Raw genomic sequence first — 23,240 nt, forward strand, 5'->3', positions numbered from 1 at the left:
ATCGAACTGTTTTCAGGCTTGAAAAATATTTTTCTGTAAAAGCTTTCATTGCATTTTTCACATTTGTGTTAATTATAGAAAAATATATTGTCTTAAAATACCTATAATTTACACATTTCGCCACGTTCAGTATTTGGGCCAGGAAACTAATGTATTGTAATTGTTATCAGATATCACTGCTAAATGCTAAGCTACCAGGCTAGCTGTTGCCAGTCACTGGGAATGTGTCTCATTCTCTGCTGAAAATAAAATAACAGGTAAAATATTACCCTTCATATTTTAACATAAGCGCAACAAAAATAAAAGGTAATTGACAATGTGCTTGCTGAAGGCCAACATGTGCTGACAAAAATACATTTCTATCTCATATTTAATCCTTTTCTAGATCTGCTTTTGCCTGATTTTACTTTATCGCTTTGACTCCTTTGCTTTTGTACTTCTACCTCTTTTTCAGTACAGCCATTGTGCCTAATGGAATCTAGATTTTGTTTTTTTGTTGGTTTTTATTGTCAGGTTTGAAAGGAAGGACTGCCATGCTGCACCTATGTTTATTTTTTAGTGTATTAATGTGAACGTTCAAGTTGGAGCAGCTCTATTTCCGATTAGAATGCCTGGCTGGGTGCACAGCAGCTCTGCGTTCGATTTAAATGCCTGGGGGGCGTGTTGAGGGCGTAACAGCGCCCCCTGCGGTGCTGACTGCAACAGACGGGTCAGATGATCGGAGCTACATTGTAAATAGACAGCAGCGGTTCACCGTGGTCATGCCTTCGTAGCCGCTTCAAATCTCCTCCCGCAGAGCAGATCTTTCCACTCGGACGCCCTTTTGTCGCCGGATCTCGTTTCCGTGGCCGTCTCTCGGTGGTTTGGCGGTGTCAAAGTGTTGTTAAAGTATGTACCGGTCTCTGTACGCCTTCCGATCCGGGGAGCCCAACTCGCTGCACTTCGCGGCCGGAGAAAGCTTCTTAATCCTGGAGAGGAGCAACAAACACTGGTGGCTGGGGTCCCGCTGCAGCTCGGGAGAAACCGGCTACATCCCCGCCTCGTACATCGAGAAGATCCAGGTAAACACCACTTTCCTGATGGTCCCTCCTTTGGTCTGAGTGAACACAAGCCGTGGCTGCGCTGCACCCTGGGGTGAAGTGGAGCCCAGTGAATGCGTAGTGCAGGGTTGAATTGATGGGATCGAGAGAGACACATCCAGTGTGGTACATCGGTGCACAGCAGGCCGTGCTGGAGCTGCTCATTGGCAGCAGGAGGATGTATGCTTGCAGAGGAGCCCATAAATTATTGGAAAGGTTGCATTATGTGGCCTTTTTCTCTGCACTGCAGCTGCTGACTGCGACAGAGAGGAGATACAGGACGGGACAGGGGAGGATGTGACAGGATGAGGAGGAACAAACAGAATAGGATATGAGACAGAGCACTTCCAAGGACAAGAGCAGCAACACAGAGAGCCACTGTTTCTGCTCAGATCACCACAGTCTGCTCCTGTGACTCTGTATCTATTACATTAGACAGAACAACTCTAAATCAGCTTTTTTCCCCCCTCAGTCACACCCACATGGGCTCAGCGGTGAGGAGACTCCTCTTTCTGAGGAGCTGGGGAACTAGTCAGAGCATGCATGTTGTAATGTGTGTCACATACTCACACACTGGCAGCAGAGGAATGCTCTCTCCTGTAGTTAATGCCATTGGCTGTGCAGACTTAATGAGCCTGAATGTGAGGCCTCGCTGGGCACGTGTGACTCTGGTTAAAAGGCTGTTTTTGTTAGATAACCGCCCCAGTTTGTTTCCGCCTGGAGTCACCCCGTGTCCCCAAGCCAGAATTTTGTCCCGCTTTGTTTAAAGTTTCATAATTTCTTTAGCATGCTGCCATGATCATGAATGTTTAACGTGTCCATCTCCTCCTCGCCTGTTTCCCTTTTCTCTCTCTCTGTTTGTCTTTTAGGCTCCAGAGCAGGACGAGGTGCTGCAGTCTATCGACAGAGCAATCGAGGGAATCCACAATGTGGCCTTAAAAAACGGAGGCAAATACAATCTTGAGCAGCGAGATGTTCTGCAGTGAGTGTGCACGACCAACACAATGCAATAACGACATAATTCTGTACGAGCTGTATGCGACTCGCTGCTGTCCTCTGTCGCAGAAAGCTGATCCATCACAGGAAGGAAACTCTCGCTCGGCGAACTTCGTCCTCCTCCGGTCACAAACAAGGAATCCCCACATCCAGCAGTGAAATATCTCTCAGCCAAACCCCTCCTCCGCCCAATGGCCTTAATCGAGAGTACGGACGTCAGGGCAGCGTGCCGTTATCAGGAAGCATGGACAGTATGCAAGGAGAGCAGGGCTTTTACCAGGTGGCACACAGAAACACACACTGTCCAACCAAGCTGCTCTAAATGTAGAGTCCTTTTATTTTTCTATTTATTTTTTTTATTTATGCACATATCTGCTTCAAGTTTTCACAAAGTTCGGTTCAGTACAACAGTTATACCCTGCAGCAATGTAAGATGAACTCAAATGCCCTTTAACTGACACCCGACAGATTCCAAGTGTGCATTTGTCTTGATTTTTTTTTACACAACCTTGTCCAATGCATGAGTTAAATGTGGTTATTTTTATATAGTCAGCGAAGAATTGTTGACATTTAACCTTGACTCTGATTTTCAGTAAGTTTGTTCCAGTTTGTATTGTAACGCTGAGAGTTTCAATTATTTATCAGCTTCTACGTTTTGACTTCTCAGCCCTTCTCCTAGCTATCTGTCAGGAACTTCCAGCATGTGATAGTTTGGTGTTACTGTCACAATAATGAATATACTAATAACATTATTAGCTTGAAGCTAATTCGCAATGCTGGTTATTTATTACTGTCCTTCTGTACCTATCAGCCACAGCATGAAAACCGTCCACCTCGTGCTGTTTAGGTTTCCCTGATGCTGCCACGTCAGGGTCTGTAGCTGAGCCCTGAGCTGTTGAGATGTTGGCAGTGGATCTTTTGGGTTCTGCTGTGGGGCCTCTAGCCCATCCTGTGTATGAGTTTGGAGATTGGGTCAGTGTTTTGGACTGTTTGCCTCAAGCTGTTCCTGAGCAGTTTTTGCAGTGCGATCACATTGTCCTGCCGAGGAGGCTGCTCCTAATGGGGAGTGTTGTTGCCGTGTGGATGTGTGTGCTTGGTCTGCAACAGCATTGAGGTGGGTGTTATGTCAAAGTAACATCCACATTAATGCCGAGGTTTCCCAGCAGAACGCTGCATTGTCAGGAGATGAGTAATGCTGTCAGTGGTCGGGGTGAGTTGAGAGTCATGGAAATATTGACAGCAGAAGCATACCTGTGCTGTCATGTTGTTCCTGATGTTCCGCGTCTCTGTCAATTAGTGGTAGTTCTGATCAAACGCTGTTTTGTGACACACGCCCATTGCTCAGCAGTTAAAACACCAACGTGAGATCCAGTTTCCTTCGCTCAAACCTGGCTGAGGATATGTGTTGGATCTTCTCTCTTACTGAAAACAACAAAATTATCTTTTTGTAAAAATCCTGTGTGCACAAAAACTGTACTTTTACTGTAATGTAGAGCTGCAGTTCATACTCGATTAAACAATACGTGAGTTTACAGAAAAGTTACTGGCAGCTGTTTAATTTCTGGATGGATTGTGTGAGTCATTTTCAAGCAAAAATGTAAAACTTGCTCTGGTTTCGGCTTCTTCATTGTGACGCTTTCTGACCCTTTTTTCATCATTATGAAAGTTTTTAGACTCCTGGCTACACAGAACAAAACTTTACCAAGAATTCAGGGAAGTTGTGACGGGCCTTTTCTAATGTTTTATGGAATTTTATAGACGAAACAGTGAGTCTAGAAAATGATTTTCAGATTCACTGACAATGAAGATATATGAATGAATGAAGACGGACATTTTTGCAGCTCTGTTTAGTAATAATTCAGAACCTGTGATGCAAATTCTGTAGCAAATTAGCGATGAGTCAAGCCACCATAAGTTAATTAACATGACTGCTGAAGTGATGCTTTTGGACAGTTTCTGCTTCACCCGGTTCATAATCCGGCCTCTCCCTCGTCTCTCCCTGCAGGTGCCGCCTCAGCCTCGACGCGCTGCTCCCATCACGCCGCCTCCCCCCGAAAAACAGAAAAACAACCGGCGTCCAGGTTTGTGTGCAGCCGCTCATCACCTACGAACTGATGACGGTGTGACTCGCTGCAGTTTTTGCTGATGCTACCTGCTGCAGCATTGAACTTCACAAACACTCTATTCTTAGTCAGGTCATTTCTGTTTGCTCTCTGTAACTGGAGCTCTTCTCTCTCAGCAGAGCCGGAGGTCCCCTCCAGAGTGTCCTCCCTCCCTCCGTCCCCTGCTCCCTCCCTCTCCATCAGCACCACCTCTTTGGAGTCGGGCTCCTCCCACTCTCAGGCCTCCTCCGATGTCAGTCTGCCAAGTGTTTCCAGCACCCCCCCTCCCCCTGTGCCATCCCGTGTGAAACCCATTGCGCCTCCTGCAGAAGCGCTGCCCTCTGACTCTCCTCCTCAGCCAGCTCCTGCAAAGAAAAGCCCGGCACCACAGCCTCCCCAGCCTCCCCAGCCTCCCCAGCCCTCCCAGCCCGCTGCTCCTTTACAGCTCGCTGTGGAGGACCAGCCGGATACTGAATGGCCTGTTGCTCCCCCATCTGTTGCTGAGAGCCCCCCTGGCAGCCCCACTACCTCTGAGCCGGTTCCCATGACTATCGGAGCTGAACTGATCGAGCTGGTGCGGAAAAACACGGGCTTGAGTTACGAGCTGTCGCGGGTCGCCGTCGGTGTTGTGGTCGGCCATCTGCAGGCCGCTTTACCTCAAGCCTCCTCCGATTTGGAGCAAGTTCTCGTTTCGCTGGTGGAGAGCAAGGTCAGATTTGTTTTCATTACCTCATGTGGATTCAGCATCTTGGAGCGCGGCCAGTTTAAAGTAGAATACCGGCGTCGTTTAGAGTTACAGCTCAGTCTGCATTTAGCTGACATTTCTTAGTCGTTCTGAACCGCGGAGGGCGGCACACGCAATATCAGCCCCTCATTTTCAAATGGAGGCTTTGCAGTGTCACGCCAAGCTCGAAATGAACTGCTGAATGTTCCCTGGCACTTTCTCTGGGTGCAAGGTGGGAAGTGTGTAATGTAAACCCGAATCACAATTGCAGACAGCTCTTGGCTGCATTCTGTGTTTACAAAGTTACACGTGTGCACACAGTGATCTGGCTCATCCAATTAAACAGCTTGAAATAGTCTGCGTGTGGTTGGACGCCTCTTCAGTGTGCTTTTAAATATAAAACACCCACCCTAGACCTGACAAACCCTGAGAAAGATGTTCCTGTAATAGTTGTCTTACTGAATTTTAGGAAGCAGCCTCTTTTTAAGGCACGAAAACAACAGTTAATATGTAGAACAACGCTGCCTGCACACAGATGAAACTTTAAAATCACCAGTATTATGCTTTAAAGCTGCTGTAGTCAATATTCTTATATCTTTGGGAAGCCATTGCTCAGGTGTCAATCCCCTCAGTGTACTGAGCGTCTCTGGCCAAGATGCTGAAGCCGAGGTTGTTCCTAATGGCAGGTGAGCGCTTCACATGGCAGCTCTGCCGCCACTGGTGTGTGAATGTGAAAGGATGAATAGTAAACACACTGTAAAGCACTTTGTAACATGAGGTTAGTTACAGGTAAAAAAAACTATTGACCATTTCCTATTTTTAAATGAATGAGATGCCCACCCAGTCATTTAGAAAATTGGTTATAAAAAATGCAGTTCAATGTAGTTTTTGTTTTAAGGTCTGCAGCTTGACTGTTTCTTCATCTCAGCAGCAGGACATCAGCTTTTAGCAGAAATAACTGATAAATCCACTGTCTGCCCACCACCAAACACAAACATAAAGTCAGAACCCAGAATAAATGCTTTAACCAGAATGAAGCATTTAGAAACTGAAAAGCCAAGTGGTTACCTCTACAGGGTGTGTCAGAAAAGTTCCAGGACTGATGTCACAAAAGATATGTTTCAAATCCAAACTACAAATTTTCTTCCTTCAAGTAATCCTCCTGGAGTCTAACCCACTTCCCCAGCCTTCTCTGCCACGCCGCCATGCATCCTCCTTAGCTTCATCGTCACAGCCATCATGATGTCGTCAACATCTTCTAAATGGGTCCCCTTGATGATCCCCTTGAGCTCGGGGAAGAGGAAACAATCCCACGTAGCCAGGTGGGGTGAGTAGGGAGGTTGCTCCAGCATGGAGATGTTCTTCTCAGCCAGGACCTGTGGGATGCTCAGGGCGTCGTGAGCAGGTTGTCATGGTGAAGCAGCCACGACTCGTCCTGCCACAGCTCTCACGTCGTCTGAATGAAGCAAACGGGATCTCTTTGTAGACGTGCTGGTTAATCGTCTGAAGGGGAAAACTCGTGGTTTGTAGTTTGGGTTTGAAATAAATCTTTTGTGACACCAGTCCTGGAACTTTTCTGACACCTCGTAGGAGCAGATAGAGACAAGAACAAAGATAAAAGGAGAGTGAATGTTGCACTGAGATTGTCCTCGTGCCCACAAACAAGACGAATACTGATAAATACATAGCAGGTAAATAGGCATGGAGGCATGTTTGCATTAGTGAATTTTTAAAATGTAAATTCAGATGTAACACACGCCCTCCTTTATGTCTGAGTTTCATTTACAGCATCATTTATATCTTGGATGTATTTTCACTTGATAAGTTGAGTGAGTTTCGGTGGTAAAAGTTCCTGGTGTACTGGTAGAACAAGTTCCAACAGACAGAGGTGTGTGCTGATGTTTTCTGTCTCTGTAGGACTTGAGTGCAGCGCTGCCACAGGGTCAGGTGTGTCACGATGAACAGCGACTCGAGGTGATCTTCAGCGATCTCGCCCGCCACCGGGACGATTCCCAGCAGCGCAGCTGGGCGCTTCATGAAGACCACGCTCTCATCGCCTGCTACCTCGAGGAGCTGCTCAAGATTCTGGTACGATGCTGTGAGCTGGCGGCTTTCGCACATGGTGTCTGTAACAGCTGCAGAGCGTCTGTCACACACACACACACACACACACACAACAGCGGCTATCACAGATATTTATCCCTCATAAATAAGTAAAGCTTTATTTATACAGCACTTTTAAAAGTTTCTTCACAATGTAGGTATTAAATATTAAACAAGCAGCAGAGTAACAAACACAAGAACAGCAAATTAGTATTTATGAAATTGGAATAAAAATCACCAAAAATCAACACACAGCTTCTGGTCCACGATGACTCACTGTGTATGAATATGCTCAGTACTGAAATGTGTTTGACTGCAATGAAAATAAGGAGATTTGTGCCAGAAGAGATGAAAAATAATAAGCTGCTAATTCAACATAAATTATAGGCTGGATGAGAGTTTCTGGATACTGTAAAGGCCTCATTTCCAGTAGAGCTGAGCAGAGACACAAATAGACAGAACGTGTGGGCATAAATTAAAATAAAAGAGATTAAATTAGCAACAAAATTCAGTAGCAAAACCATCAACAGTCAATAAGATTTAAGACAAGGTGAGTTACTAAAACAAAAACAACTGCAAGTAAAATGAGATGAAAATAAAAACCTGAGCTGCCCTCAGGATAGAAATGCTCCGGATTGTTCTGCATGTTATTCCAGGTTACATGTGCAAAGTAAAACTGGATTTTCCAAGCTCAGTAAAAGCAGCTGGCATCTGCAGCATAATCCAATCATTTGAGCGTGTATGGTACGGGCTGCATTAGAGGACAGCAACGAAGTCATGTATAGAAGTAAAGAAATAAAACAGTAATAGCCTTATAAATAAAAAATAAAATCCAGTCTCATCAAGCATTCAAGTGAACGAGAGCCAAGGAAACCGAGGACAGTTGATGTTGCTGATCTGTTATCATGATGCTAATATGAGCATTTTCTCTGATGAATCTGGGATGTGAACCCGGGACCCGTCCAGATGTTGTGCTGTAAACAGCAGACATGTCTGATAGGATCAGAGCGGCTCAGACGTCTCTACAAATCCAACAGTGAGCCTAAAGCCTGGATCTGGAAACCCTTCAGGCGGCTGAATTCTCTTCGTTGGCAGTTGAACCAAACTCAGATCGGGGTTGGGATGCTCATATGAGTCGCTTAATAGAGTCCTAAGTCCTGTGGTTTGTCCAGAGACTGTGGCTGTTAAGGGATTATGAAGTTACATGGTTGGTGATGTTGTTAAATCACTGCTGTTAAAAACCAGAATCTGTCTGTGTCCTCAGACCGATGCAGATCCGGAGGTGTGTAAGAGGATGTGCAAAGCCAACCACTACGAGAACGTGCTGTCGTTGGTCTCATACTATCAGATGGTAAGATACGATGTTAGCAAAGAATTTAATATTTCAGTTCAGCTGTAAACTAATGTGTGGTCAAGAAGAAACGTCATCATCGCCATCATCTTTTAGTAAAACAGAGTGAAACAGTGTCACACCTCAGCAAGGGTTCGTTCAAAATGCTCATTTTTACAAAAACTGAAAAACCTTAGAATCAACATGTGCAGCATTTTTCCAAGTTACCAACATTGTAAGAAAATCGTGAAGCTTCCCACTGCAGATATTTTACTTCTTATATTTTAATCTGTTTTCCTGCTTGTCTCCTGCCTGCTCTGTGTGAACACCGCCGCCGGTTCAGCTGAGAAGTTGCTGTCAGTTGGTCACAGATGAATCAGTGGTGCCTTCATGGTTGCACCAAGGAGCGCGGAACGTTTAGTTTCTTAGCCAAATCTGACGAGTGCAAACACTTACATTGTGTGAACATCTAAATGAGGCATGAAGAATAAAGTGATGGTTAAGAAATGTCACAGATTTGGTTTTCTAAATGTGCACCACAGGCGACCAGACTTAGACTGACTTTATTAATCCCAGAGGGAAATTCAGGTGTTGCAGCAGCATGACTGTTCAACAAAGGTGGTAAACAAGGGAAAAGACAACACAGAATATTGTGGTAGGGTTTAAAATGAAGGTAAAATAAAATATAGAAAATATGATATAGAGGAAAGTCAACAAAATTTACAAGAATATTAGAATTAGAATAAAACTTTATTAATCCCTTCGGTACAAGACCTCAGGGAAATTGCTATTAATATAAGAGAGATACAGATACAGAAATGTGCAAATGATATAATAATACACTGCTTAGACTGAAGCATTAAAGCGTCTCGTTGCTGTCGGGAGGAAAGACCTCCTGTGACGTTCCTTGGAGCAGCGGGTCTATAACAGTCTGTTGCTGAAGCTGCTCCTCAGATGGAGACTAGTTCAAAGACCGTTGGATCGTCTACAATCTGTTGATTCTTCGGGTTTTTAAAGTTTCTGTCTCTGACAAATGGCGTCATTCTGACAGTTCTTTAGAGACCATAACAGGCCTTTCCAACCTGCTTGTGGGTTCAGATGGTTTTTTCACTGTTGTTCACTTTTGTACTGCTGATGTCAGTGAGGTGAACCTGTGTCTCTGTCGTGTTGCTATACATGTTGGTGACGTTCTGTCTAAATCTGATTGGAAGCGGCTCGCTGTTGCCTTCATGTGACCTTGCAGGAGCATCGCGTGTCTTTGCGGCTGCTGCTGCTCAAAGTGTTCGGGGCGATGTGCAGCCTGGACGCTGCTCTGATCTCCACCCTGCTCAACTCCATCCTCCCCATGGAGCTGGCCAGGGACCTTCAAACTGACACACAAGGTGATCATATTCACTTCTCACTGTCTCTTCCTCTTTCTTATCTTTCTTTTACTCCGGTTCACAGTTTTTTTTTGTGTGTGCTTTTTCCACCAGAACACCAGAAGATGTGCTACACAGCTTTGGTGCTAACGATGATATTCTCAATGGGGGAGCAGGTGCCATATCATCACTACGGTATGACGCGTCCTTTAATTATATACATCTGCTGTGTTTGCAGTGACATGTAATCATTTGCACATAACATCAGAGCACTGAAAAGCTTTGTGTTTCGCTTCCTGACAACATATTTATCTCTTCATCTAGCAGATTGTTAAAGGATGAATAGATCAGGAAGTCTGACGAGTGATTTATTAGATGCATTAGATGTGCATTATTCTAAAAAGCAGAGCTAATCCTGACCCTCCCTGCTTGCAGAACACTTGAATGCTGAGTTTGTTCAGTTTCTGCTGGGTGTGGTGGAGGACGGACTTCCCTCTGATCCCACGGAGCAGCTGCCTGACATCTTCCTGAACCTCCTGCTGGCCTTCAACCTGCATCACACAGGTGAGAATGGCTTCAGTAGACCCTTTTTCACAAGTTATAGCAGGAAAAGTACAATGAAATGGAGGCTACAGGTAGAGAGAAGTCGAAAATATTGTGCAATATCATAAAAAATTACTTTGATTATTTAATTTAAGAAAGTTTTAAAAACCTGAACAACTATTGGAGCACATCGTAGCTCTTCATAACATAGATGTTTCACTGCTACCACTTGTAGATTGTTTCCATCCTTTCCTTCTACAGCCTGCAGTTCAGCTGAATGTTTGTCATGTCAGTGTTGGTAGACGTCACTAAAGGCTTCATGGTTAGATAAAGGAGCCAAGAAGTTTGTTTTTACAGCGTCTGGTGAGAGCAAACGGTATATTTTTTGGCTAATTTCTAAATGAGACCTGTAGAATGACGAGATTTTGAGGAACTTTTCAAACAGAACAGCACATAAGAGCATATGATCTGACAGTCCCTTCTGTTTTTACAGGTTCTGAAAAAAATTGGCAAGTTTGGCAATTTTTTCAAAGATAACATGGCTTTCTAACCTGTCTGTGGGTTTTGATGTTCAGAGGAAGAAGTAACGTAAAAGGAGCAAAGTCATCGTTAGTGGTGTGTAGGATATTTTTTTGTGATAAATACTTGTTTGCGCTACATGTCTGCGTCTCGTCTGTGCCAACCAGCACCCAGCAACAACGTGATCATGCAGGAGCTGAAGGAGAAAAACGTGAAGATCCTGTCCGAGAAAGTGCTGCTGCTCCTGAACAGAGGAGGTAAAAATATTCCTGTTTGTCATGTTTCCTGTTTTTCTTCTAATTCAAGAATTGATAAAGAGTGACGTCCTTTATCGCCTCCCCTCCAGATGACCCTGTGTGCATGTTCAAACACACCCCGCCTGCACCACACGCGGTGCTCAAGTTCCTGCAGGATGTTTTCGCCAGCCGGGAGACGGCCGACATCTTCTACCGTACTGACATGATGGTGATGATCGACATCGCCGTTCGACAAATCTCTGACCTTTCACCTGGAGACAAGGTGAGACACTTCACAGCTGCTGATGTAACGTGTTAATTAAAGGGCTTTAGAGGAGCTGCTAGGTGTTACCTTTAGACAGAGCCAAGTGGCTGTTCCCCTGTTTCCAAGTCTGAGCAGAAGACTAAACATATTAAACAATACGAGCTACATCAGTAATCGTTTGCCTTGTCTGACCACAATCGCCTTCTTCTCTTCCCTGTGAAGCTGCGGATGGAGTATCTCTCCCTCATGCACTCCATCATGCGCTCGACGGACTACCTGGAGCACCAGCACCGCCTGTCCGACCTGCAGGGGGCGCTGCAGAGGATTCTCAGGGAGGAAGAAGATCCAGGAGAGGACGAGGGGAGCGCGACAGCGAAACAGATGGATAAGCTAATCGTGCAGCAGATTTACAAGGAGTTCCCACAGATCTGTGAGAACCAGGACTAACCATATCAGTATCATGCTCACACACTGTAGTCTGCTCCCGTCTGCTGCAGGGAGGCGCGGTGAAGCTCGGAGGAGGAAGAGCAGATGTTTGAGGACAACTTGTGTTCTGTGCCAGCCTGTGCTGAGACAAACCAGCTCTGCCAGTGTTTTCTGGGACTCCAGAGCTGCAGCGCGGATATGACGTTCATTTCATAAAGATGTTACGGTTTTCAAAGCTGTTCCCTTCTCTAAAGTGTTATATTTGAACAATAAGTGGGATCGGAGAAAAATATGACAAATGCACAAAACAAACCTGCAAAGTTTTGTCATACTTGGAAATTAAAAATCGCCAAAACACAGGCCAAACATCGAAGCTGTTCTCAAAGTGAATTCTTAGCAATAACGACCTTATAAACCTTACATGGACTAACTGCATGTACTTACAAGTATTTTGAAGCTAAAGTGACAGCAGCCACAGCTGAAGCTGACGCCTACCAAACTAACCCGAACCAAATTTATTTCAGAGAACATTTAAAGGTTTAAATCTGCTGTTTGGATACATGCGATGGTGCCATTATTTGAGAGTTGAGCGAATGCTTTGGACCTTTACGGGCTTCCCTTTCAGTGGGACCAAACTACTGTGTGATACTGAGCATTGTTTTCTTTATGGAGTACTGCACTCTGAAAATTGACTTTCTCTTTCATTCATCCTCTCATAATTCAAATTAAGGTCGAGTAGAACAACTTGAACTTTTACTCTTCTAGTGAGAAAAGCACACTCCGGCTCACGTGTTGCCATCACTGAGCTTCTAGCTGAGTACGTTGCTGCTGCATATTGAGTCTTGCCTGCGTCTACAGTTATCTCAGTCTGGTACTTTCAGCTTCTCCAGCACCTTAAAATATCCGCTCTGTACCTGCACATGCAAAGCTCCATAAGATGTTCATGACTGTTTACAGATTCAAACTAACCATGCTGCAATAAGGCTTTATAACAACTTAGTCTTGGCTGACGTGAGCTGTGGCTTCATGGAGACGAAGAGTGTTATTATCTGACGTGATCCATCGTTGATTTCCAGTTAGAATCTTCATGTTCCTGCTGAAAGTGAAAGGAGAGGAAACACAGGGCATTTATTTTTTATCTCCTTGTGGTTTTAATACTTTAACAGCAAACTGTACCTTCCCTGATTTCTGCCAATAACGTAGTGATTGATGTTGTTCTCCCGTCTTGTCTGATTTTGTCCCTGGCATGGCTTCTCCGTCTGGAAGGTTGACACAATCCAGAAGTGATATCAGATTTTAGTTCATGTTCGAGTGTTCATCCTTTGATTAATTGCGTGTCTGTTTACAGTGTGTGTGTGTGTGTGTGTGTGGGTGTGTGTGAGCGGTGAGCGTCTCCATGATTAACATTGTCCGCAAAAGTGCTGCGACTGTGTTATAATACAACTAATAAAGCTATATTTTAACAGTGAAAGTTGTCAGACTTGTTGTTGTGAGAGTAACTGTGTGACAGAATATGTTGGTAAAGTTCACAACATGACAGAACTGTAGACTGTGTTTTCAAATCACACTCAGGACACAAGAAACTCTGAATTTTGGCAGCAGATTGAATGCAGGCAAGCATGTCCAGCAGACACAGAGTTCAGCATGAGCGAAAATGGTCCTTTATTTTAGTACCTGTTGTTCTCAGCACCCTTCCTTTGAGAATCGATGTTTTTTGTTTTTTCTCTGTCTCTTGTCTGGAACAACCTGCCTGAGGAGAATCAGGGATTTCTTTTGAATCACCACTTAAAACCTATTTTTATAGCTTTACTTGATTATGTCAGTTTATTGCTTTTTAGACTTTGCATTGCATATTGCCCCTATAGTTTGTGGTGTGTCTTTTCTTACTCTCCAGCTCTACAGGTATTTCTGGCTCTGGAGCTGCTCAGGTCTGATCTGCAGCCACTGGTTCCACCAACCCGTCCAGTGTTTATGCTTTATCTCTGCTATCCTGTTCTGCCTCCCCTTTACCCATCCCCCCGACCGGTCGTGGCAGATGTCCGCCCTCGCTGAGCCTGGTTCTGTTGGAGGTCTCTTCCTCGTGACAGGGAGTCGCTCCTCTCCAATGTCACCAATATGCTTGCTATTAGAGAATCTTTAGATTATAAGGTTGTGCGGTCTTAACCTTATCTGATAACCAACACTGGTCAGGAAATCTGTTAGAGTATGTGTGTTTTGAATAAGCTATACAAATAACTGTGACTGTTTTTATTTTTTTGCTTAACCCTATTCAGGACTTTCATGTTGCCATACGTAGAAGGTCTTTCAGGGTCTATTGGACCCCAAGAAAGAGTATGTGCAAAATATTTGTTGGTATTCATTACAGGCTTTTATACTATGTTAAATAAATTTTCTGACAAGTTGATGTATTTTTGGTTTCAAATGCATGACAGATGTCCCTCTTTTTATATAAAAAAAAATCCTATAAAATAAAAAAACAATTCCTGTCACCTAAACCAAATGGCCTGGGGTCCAAAAGAACCCAAAAGTCCTGAATAAGGTTAAGTACTAGTATTTATTATTGTTGATCTGTTGTGTTTTGAATTTCTGCATCTGTTGTCTTTTTGTTTTTGCTTTTCTTCATTGGATTTACCTGCTTCTGTGCCATAAAATACAATAAAAGAACAAGTTATTAGTCTTCCTTTTTAATTTCTTTTTAAAAATGAAGATAGATAGATAGATAGATAGATAGATAGATAGATAGATAGATAGATAGATAGATAGATAGACAGATAGATAGATAGATAGATAGATAGATAGATAGATAGATAGATAGATAGATAGATAGATAGACAGATAGATGAGAAAGATAGATGAGAAAGAAAGAAAGAACGAAAGAAAGAAAAGCACTTTATACGACTATTTTAGGTCTATTTCGTTCAAACTTGAAAGTTTCCACCCGGACCCCAAACAGAGACGGACTGGAGTGAAGCGGTGTTGCAGTCAGAGCGGTCCGGGTGAGTAAGTGGGGCAAAGGTCCAGCAGAGCGGACTGACAGCAGCACACACACACATATCTCCCAAAGGAAAAGCCGGACAGGTAGGATGTTAGTCACTGTTTCCTGCTTTCTCTCCGTGTCTTTTTTGTTGTTGTTTGTTTTGTTTCACTCGCTGCTCTCGTGTTTTGTGTTTTTTTTTGTCTTTTCTTCCTGCAGCTGAAAGTCAAAATGTCCAAACAGCCGCAGCCGATCAGCCCGCTGAAGAACTTCTTCGCGGGAGGCTTCGGAGGTGTTTGCCTCGTCTTCGCCGGACACCCGCTGGACACCATCAAAGTAAGTCCGTGTGTGGACGTGTCACCGCGTTACCAACACACACAGTCTGTGTGGTGACCTCGCACACACACGGCCTGAGTCAGCTGTGTGCAGGTCTGCTGCTGGTGCTGTTGAGTGTGTTGGTGTTTCTGCGGGGAGCTCTGAGGATCAGCTCTGCTACTGCTGCAGCCCTTTGACCCACATTCAGCCTGATGCATGAGTCAGCTGCTCTGGCCTCCTGCTCACCTGAATGCAGGAGGGTTTCTGCTGCACCACACTCCTGAATACAGATAAATATGTGATCAGCTTACTGCAGACACAGTGTTGGTCAACTAATACTCAGGATTTGTTATTCAAAAGAGGTGATTTCAGGACTTGTCGTTCGTCTGGCCAACAAGTTAATGTTTAAACAGTTTATTCGCGTCCTGCTAGAAAACAAGCTGTAAACACAACACTGACGTAAACGTTGGTACGTGAACATCCAGCGACGAGATCAGCATTCGTTTAGAGCTTCTCTTCTGAATTGAATGTGTTTTGTGTGTCTGCCAGAGCTGCAGCGTACATGTCGTCCCTATCAGCAGCCAGATACTAAACATGATACAGGACATGTGTATTTATAGGCACCCAGTGATTACATCCCACTGATGTCACGCTCAACTGATCGTTGTCATTGTCTGCTAATTGGTAGATTATTATGAGAATTCACCACATAACTGTTTATAATCCGTTCTCTTCAAGGGGCTTCTTTTGTCCAAACGGCAACACAAAACCCAAAGATAATACATTTCTTGTAACCTGAGCCAAAATACAGCAACAAAGCTCGTGTTTTAGAAGCTGAAATATTCATGAATGTGTCACCGAGGTGCATCAGCAGACGTAAAAACAGTTTAGCTGCAAAAAACCCCAAAAAGATAGGCATTAAAAGTGCAGCAGAACATAACAGCACTGTACGAATTCTTCAGGTGTTAGAAACAGGGATGAGAGAGGTATTTATAAAGTGAATCGATAAACAGCTACGTCTACATCTGCACCGTCTAAACATCATCGAATCGTTCTAACGTCTCCGACATCAGCCTCCAGTCACCTTCACGTGGATTCAGCCACAATATCATAAATACCGACGTTGATTTCAGGACTTTGTGATGCCAGATGAGTTTGTGGAAACCCAGCTATCAAAAAACGCTCCAAAGTTTATGGAAAACTAGTGTTTAATACTGTGTAGTGTAACTACATGCTTACAGAACAGCAGTTACTTTTATATCGTGAGCTAAACAGACTTCATCCTCTTTTTCTTTCAGGTGCGTTTACAGACTCAACCCAAAGCCAAACCTGGCGAGATCCTCCTGTACAATGGGACCATGGATTGTTTTAAAAAGACTTTAGCCAAAGAGGTGAGGACGCTCGCTGCTGTAATCTTTGGAGTCCATGTCTTTCCTTCCTCCCGCTGATCCCTCATCTTCTTCCTCTACAGGGAGTGAAAGGACTCTACAAAGGCATGGCAGCCCCAATCATCGGCGTTACACCCATGTTTGCCGTCTGCTTCTTTGGATTCGGGCTGGGCAAGAAGCTACAACAGAGAACCCCCGATGAAATCCTCACGTAGGTGATTGCTCTGTCGCAGGTGGTCGTGGTGTTACGTCACCGTTCTGAACGCTGTGCGGGTGGTAGCCTGTCTGTGCGTCAGCCGCTTTCTCTCGTCTCCTGCAGGTATCCACAGCTGTTTGCTGCAGGGATGTTGTCCGGTGTCTTCACCACGGCCATCATGGCTCCTGGAGAGCGCATCAAATGTCTCCTACAGGTCAGAGGTCACTCTGTGCAGATAGCCAGGATCTAATCACCAACTGAGTCCACGAAATAGTTTTGTTGTTTAATCAGGCTCCTCTTGTCACAGATGTTTAGTTGCTTCAAATCTGAAGGAGTTTTTTGGACGAAATATCCATCAAGTGTGAAATAATGTGCGTGTGATGTGTGTGATTGCAGATTCAGGCATCGACAGGAGAGGTGAAGTATGCAGGACCCATGGACTGTGTCAAACAGCTGTACAAGCAGTCTGGAATCAGAGGCATCTACAAAGGCACCGCCCTCACCCTCATGAGAGGTGCTTCTGTTCAGTTCTTTAATTACATGTTTTATATTCGTCAGAATTAGTTCATTTAGTTCAGGATGTTTATATTTAGTCGATCCAACAACAGGAAGACTTAATGGAGAACCAGTCACTCTCTTAAAGCAGCCCCGCGGAGGTTTCCTCTGAACAAACAAAGTGTCTGTTTACATTCACCGAACCGCTTCGTGTGACGACTGAACAAACACGTTTAATGCATTTGTGTCATAAAACAACCAGATCGTCTTTAAAGGGATTTTACATCCCACGTTGTCGACATCACTGCCTTTGCTCGGCACATTTCTGCCTCCACTGCGTCTTTGTGTGTCTGCACAACCGTGGGTATTGTCTCATAAAAACATCCTACTGGTCAACAGGAGGACAGCAGAGCATTTAGAGGTCTGCATACAGCGTCCTGCAAAAGTGTCACAAACACGAGAGTGAAACTGATGATTTTGTCACAATTAGACAAAAGGAAAGAGTCAAAAGAAAAGCAGCAAAAGCTTGAGTGCTATTTCTAGGCAGACTGTGTTTGTAACTGCTGGTCACTGAAAGAGTCCACGCGTCGTACTGACGTCCACCAGAAGGTTTCATCTTCACAGAAGCTACATGTCTGGTACACCATGAAAGCTATAACACAGACATGACAATATCACATTCGAATCTCTTTCATTCTCTCTAAACAAATTATACGGTTCTCTGAATATTTCTTAAGGTCAGTAATTACTGTGTTCTCCTGGATGACCAGAAAATAAATAACAGCAGACGGGATGTAAAATTGGCCGCTTAACCCGACCGATCTCTCTCCCGCGCTGCACCTGTGCTGTGAGTCACATGACATGCAAGACAACTTTATTAACCCATCCATCCATCCATCCATCTATTATCTATACACCACTTAATCCTCACTAGGGTCGCGGGGGGCTGGAGTCTATCCCAGCTGACTCAGGGTGAAGGCAGGTTACCTGGACAGGTAACCAGTCTATCACAGGGCTACACTTAGAGACAGACAACCAAGCACACTCACATTCACACCTACGGACAATTTACAATCACCAATTAACCTCAACATGTTTTTGGACTGTGTGGGAGGAAGCCGGAGAACCTGGAGAGAACCCACGCTGCACGGGGAGAACATGGAGACTCCACGCAGAAAGATCCCGGGTGTCCTCACCGGGACGCAAACCAGTGACCTTCTTGCTGCGAGGCAACAGTGCTACCAACTGCGCCACCTTGCAGCCCTACTTTATTAACCAGGACAAATAAATCAAACAAAAACTAGACTAGAAATAAGTATTTTTACCAGGATAAAATGACCAAAAGTACAGCAGAACAAATACTGCAGTGCTGCTTTCCAAAGTAAAATGTACTTAATGATGGTAAAATGACCATTGTTGTCACAGCAACCCAAGGATTCTTAAACAGCGATAGTGTATTTATGCCTGCGCATATAATATATGTATTGATGTTCATACAGTTCCCTTCATGTATATATGTTAAGTAAAAATTCACAGTTTTTCCGCATAGAAGTAGCAAAAGTTGAATTTTTCACTCCGCCAGTAAAACACATGTGGAGGGTTCTGTATGTGATAAAGCTGCTTAAGAGCTTTTTCTCTGTGATATCTCCTAAATCGTGTGATAATTTCCCTCGAGTCAGCGTTGACTGAGCCTGAAAACGACAAATTCGAACGTTTTTTATAAGTCTGTCGTTGTGGAGAAAGAAGGAAACGAGCTTCTGTAGATCCTCGTGTCTGACAGCTCGAGGCGACATCAGCGACACAACACACCCGAGCAGCTGAGAGGCATGCTGGGTAAAGAGGACGCTGGGTTTAGCTGTATACTTAGTATGGTTTTGACTGGAGAAAAAAAGGCAACTGCAGACTGAGACCGTCCTTCAGGAGTCGGACAGAGTTGTAGGAAGCTAAATCATGACTACAGAAGCAGGTCGTAGTACTGCAGCTTCGTTATTCCCCAGCGTGAAGCTTAATTTGGGCTTGTGGGGCTCTCTTTTATCAGGTGCTTTTGAAGACATCGAACTAAATTAACAGCTTGTTAATAACGTCTGTGCGGTCATTATTAAGTTTGTGTGTTTTCACCTGTAGGTTGTTTTTACAGAATCTTTCTTAATGTGTTTTTGTAAAGACAAAAACATCACAGCAGTAAATCATTGTGTGGTTACATAGAAATATATCCCCTTCATTATGTATAATCAGAGGCTGTGTGTGTTCTGGAGGTTGTTGTGCAGAACTGAGTGTTGCGACTCAACTCGCTGGATTTTTTTCTTTTGGTTTGTTTTGCAACTCAGACGTTCCAGCGAGCGGGATGTACTTCACGTCTTACGAGTGGTTAAAGAACCTCCTCACGCCGGCAGGAAAAAGGTGAGTGTTTGCTCACGCCGGCGGCGTTGTTTGCAGCCGTCTGGTATAAAAACGGCGTCTGAGCAGCAGGACCTGTCGTCTTCTCCCTGCAGCCACAACGACCTCAGTATTCCCAGCGTGCTGTTCGCTGGAGGAATGGCTGGAATCTTCAACTGGGCCGTCGCCATCCCGCCCGACGTACTCAAGTCTCGCTTCCAAACAGGTTTGATTTTACACAAGCTGTGATGAGTTTCATGTGAGGACCAGCGTGTGTTTGCTGGATGTCCAGAACAGAAGTCAGTCTTCACCCTGTTGATGTTGAAAATCATGTTTTTTTTTCTAATCCTGATACTTTACAGCCTCAGAGGTTTCAGCAGGCTGGTGCTACTGTGTGTTTTGGTTTTTAAAATGGTCCTCAGTTCAGTTCTCTGTGAGAATAAAGTGTACATACCTCAACACTAAAATAGCTGGTGGAAAATCTAGCCTTTAGTATCTGTGAAGATTTTCTATCCGTGTGCCGGGATGTCTGCAAGTACTGAGAGTATAGAATGGAAATTGTTATTGTCAATATACAAATGTACAATGAAATTAGAAAAAAGTGCTTCCTCTTCAGTGCAAAAATCCACAAAAACACTTCATATGCAAATATAAAAATCAGTATTGCATCATAAAAAATGTGTATTTCATAATAAATGACGTTGCACCAGTAGAAAACTATTCTCTACTTGTCGAGAGCAACTTGTACGTAAACAGCAGCTTCAGAGATTAAAGTCATGAGATGATTTTCCAACAACAAGAAATTAAGTTCTGCTGCCTTTGACTTTCTGCTTCTGGTACAATATCTTCGTTTTTCACTTTTTCTTTGACAGGCAGGTTTGTGTTGTGCCTTAACGCTGCGTCTTTGCCCTTCAGCTCCTGAAGGAAAGTATCCCAACGGCTTCCGGGACGTTCTGCGGGAGCTGGTCAGGGAGGAGGGAGTGACCTCGCTGTACAAAGGCTTCAACGCTGTCATGCTCAGAGCGTTCCCTGCAAACGCAGTGAGTGGTGCTTCACTTGTTCTTCAGCCTTCTCACGGAACGGCAATGATTAACTCATCAGTTGTTGACTTTTCTCAGAATAGATTAGTTGTTTTAAGTGATGTTTTTAAGGAAAGTTCTCTGATCCCAGTGTCTTAAATGTGAATATTTTCTGGTGTCTTTACTCCTGTGACAGTAATCTGGATATCTGTGGGTTGTGGACAAATCAGGACATTTGTCTGTGATGATGATTTGTAATCTGATTACCATTTTTCACCGCTTTCTGACGTTGTATAGACCAAACAACTCGCAGATTAGTTAAGAAAATAAGTGACAGATTGCAGCCCTGCTCTGTAACGTGGTGGACGAGCTGGATGCTAGATTTGGACATTTAGCAGCGTCATGATTTAGTCATGAACGTGTCTTGTAATAAAGGTAGATGAAGGTCATGTGTCTGTCTGAGACGACACTCCCACGCTGGCACACCGGTCGCCATGTGTTTGACTTTAACCGGCAGTGACCGGTTTTCCAAACCTGAAGAAGGGAACAACGTCAGTGAAAGAGACAATAGGCGACATCTACTGGTGGAGAAACCTTGGAAGTGTTCAAGAAAAGTTTGTGAGTCTCCAGATAAGAAAGAAACTTGGTATAGAGGAGAGATGACAGCAGTGTTTGTGTGAGTCCCTGTCACTGCCAGAAGGGGGAGACAAACATTCTGACTGCAGCTTTAGTATGTTTACAAGGAATGAAATGCATTAAATCAGGGCTCTCAAACTGCTGGAGGTAGAGTCTGGGTGAGGCTGGGCTGCATCGAGTATCCCCCCAACAAAGGGTTCCAGGTATTCAAAAAAAGTACAACTGATCCAATCTTCTTCAGAACATGAAAGGTTCTTCAGAACATAGGCTCGTTTTACCTCCTCCTTACTGCCAGAGACCTGCAGCGCTTCCTCTTACAGCTGAGCCACATCTAGCTTGAGGGAGGAAGCATTTGAGACCCTCAGTGAGGCTTGAAGATGCTCAGCAGTACGTTTGGACCTGGACTTTGACTTATTGCAGTTCATGGTGGAGAAGAGCTTTTCACACAGACAGAAAAAAACAAAAGAAACACATTTGCACTGGGTGACAGGATGTATGTTCCCTCCACTCGGTGACACTCCTGGATCACGTTTCAAGTGACTGACGTTGTTGTTTCATGTTCATGGTGGCCCACAAGTGATAAAAATATAAAACGCCCAGGTGCATGTGAGAAAAACACTATCAAGGGGGCCACAAAATATCGTCCAGCAGGCCTCAATTGGCCCACGGGCCGCGAGTTTGAGACCCCTGCATTGAATGCAGTTTAGATTTATACTGAAAAAAGCCACAACATAAAATATTGAAAGACAAAAATGCATTTTTCTTCTCTTCCATCAGATCAGGTTCTGCATGTTTTCTATTTCCACACCAGCAAATATGATGATTTTGGTTTTTATTTTGTGTTTCATGATGTGCTTTTGTTTTAACAAGTAAAAAAAAAAACACGTCAGTGGACAGAGGAAACATCTAGAATAGCTTGTTTTAAATCAACATGTTACACCTCTGAAGTTTAATCTGTAAAGTTAGAAAACTCAAAGCCGGGGCAGTCGTACAGGAGGCTGTTTATATGTTGATGAGCATCTCTTGTATCTTCTCAAGAAAACAAATAATTGTTTCCTCTAAAATGTGCTTTAAAGCTCGTATTGGTTGTTTTTTTTCACCAAACGAAAACTGATAAAAGCTTAAAGTGAACTCAGGGATACAGAATAAGAACACAGTCATTATTTATGTGTTAAAAAGGACTTTTATTGTTCAACATTTGATCACAGAAAACAAAAGAGCGACTGTTTCATCTCTAACACACACAAACTGTTCTGGTTTTGTTTTTGCTTTCAGGCTTGTTTCTTAGGATTCGAGCTGGCGATGAAGTTCCTGAACTGGCTAGCGCCGGACCTGTGATGGAGGCTCAACGTCGCCTCGCTGTCAATCCCAGGAACACACACACACACACACACACACACACACATAAACACACAGAGCATCTAAAGACATAAAGAGATTTTAAGAATTGTCCTAAACTTGATTATCATTGAAGTGTTGTGGTACTGTAGAACACGTGGATCATCGAGACCTGCTGAGAGTTCGGTGCAGAGATGTTGTGGCGACTCTGTGACGGTGCCAGAAAACACACAAACTCACACACACAGTCGAATGTTCTCACTCCTTTTATTTTTAGATTTTTTTTTATTCTGTTGGTTTGTTTTTTTTTTAAATAAGAAAAGGAGTGAAGTGAACATGTTGTGCCTTACCTTTTGTTATCTGCGAGCCGGAGCACATATCAGGGAAAAGGTGCATTTTGTTGAACTGTGTGTGTTCGCTCTCTCAGCAATAGACGCCTTCAAACTGTCGGCATCATGTCCGCTCACGGTCCGCCCAGTGGCCGGGGATGTAATCTTCACTTTCTGTTTGTCTAATGTCCACTTATGAGAGTAGTCATGATGGGAGTGATTGATAAGTCAGTGAATGTCAGCATGTATAGAAAATAAAATCCATCTATAGAAATGTCACTGCTGTGCTTTTTTTTTTTTTGTCCAACTTCTTCTTTTTTCTTGTTTGTTTAGTTTTATTAAAAGAATATAGAACCGATGGAGTCACAAGCCTCGACTAGCTGTGCTTATTCATATATTTGATCTAGTTTGTTGTTGCCCAAATAATGAGTCCAAACAAAAACCCCTTCATTCAGGAGCAAATAAAACACATCCAGGCTTTACAAAGAAA

General features: G+C 43.9%; 2 protein-coding genes across 2 annotated transcripts; both read left to right on the forward strand.

The window, feature by feature from the left end:
• The first annotated feature begins 137 nt into the window (after window positions 1–137).
• nckipsd (NCK interacting protein with SH3 domain) lies at window positions 138–13,155 on the forward strand. The gene is made up of 13 exons (XM_008282672.1): window positions 138–1,061; window positions 1,949–2,061; window positions 2,145–2,355; window positions 4,081–4,156; window positions 4,318–4,886; window positions 6,819–6,989; window positions 8,269–8,355; window positions 9,578–9,716; window positions 9,810–9,890; window positions 10,131–10,259; window positions 10,925–11,014; window positions 11,104–11,276; window positions 11,481–13,155. The coding sequence occupies exons 1-13, from the start codon at window positions 891–893 to the stop codon at window positions 11,703–11,705; spliced, it is 2,235 nt and encodes a 744-aa protein (XP_008280894.1). The 5' UTR covers window positions 138–890; the 3' UTR covers window positions 11,706–13,155.
• A 1,508-nt stretch (window positions 13,156–14,663) lies between these two features.
• slc25a20 (solute carrier family 25 member 20) lies at window positions 14,664–23,029 on the forward strand. The gene is made up of 10 exons (XM_008282674.1): window positions 14,664–14,762; window positions 14,878–14,994; window positions 16,272–16,364; window positions 16,445–16,572; window positions 16,681–16,771; window positions 16,954–17,071; window positions 19,380–19,452; window positions 19,545–19,654; window positions 20,344–20,468; window positions 22,359–23,029. The coding sequence occupies exons 2-10, from the start codon at window positions 14,890–14,892 to the stop codon at window positions 22,419–22,421; spliced, it is 906 nt and encodes a 301-aa protein (XP_008280896.1). The 5' UTR covers window positions 14,664–14,762; window positions 14,878–14,889; the 3' UTR covers window positions 22,422–23,029.
• Window positions 23,030–23,240: the final 211 nt, after the last annotated feature.

Source organism: Stegastes partitus, unplaced genomic scaffold (genome assembly GCF_000690725.1).
Source record: "Stegastes partitus isolate 25-593 unplaced genomic scaffold, Stegastes_partitus-1.0.2 Scaffold281, whole genome shotgun sequence".
Lineage (NCBI taxonomy): Eukaryota > Metazoa > Chordata > Actinopteri > Pomacentridae > Stegastes > Stegastes partitus.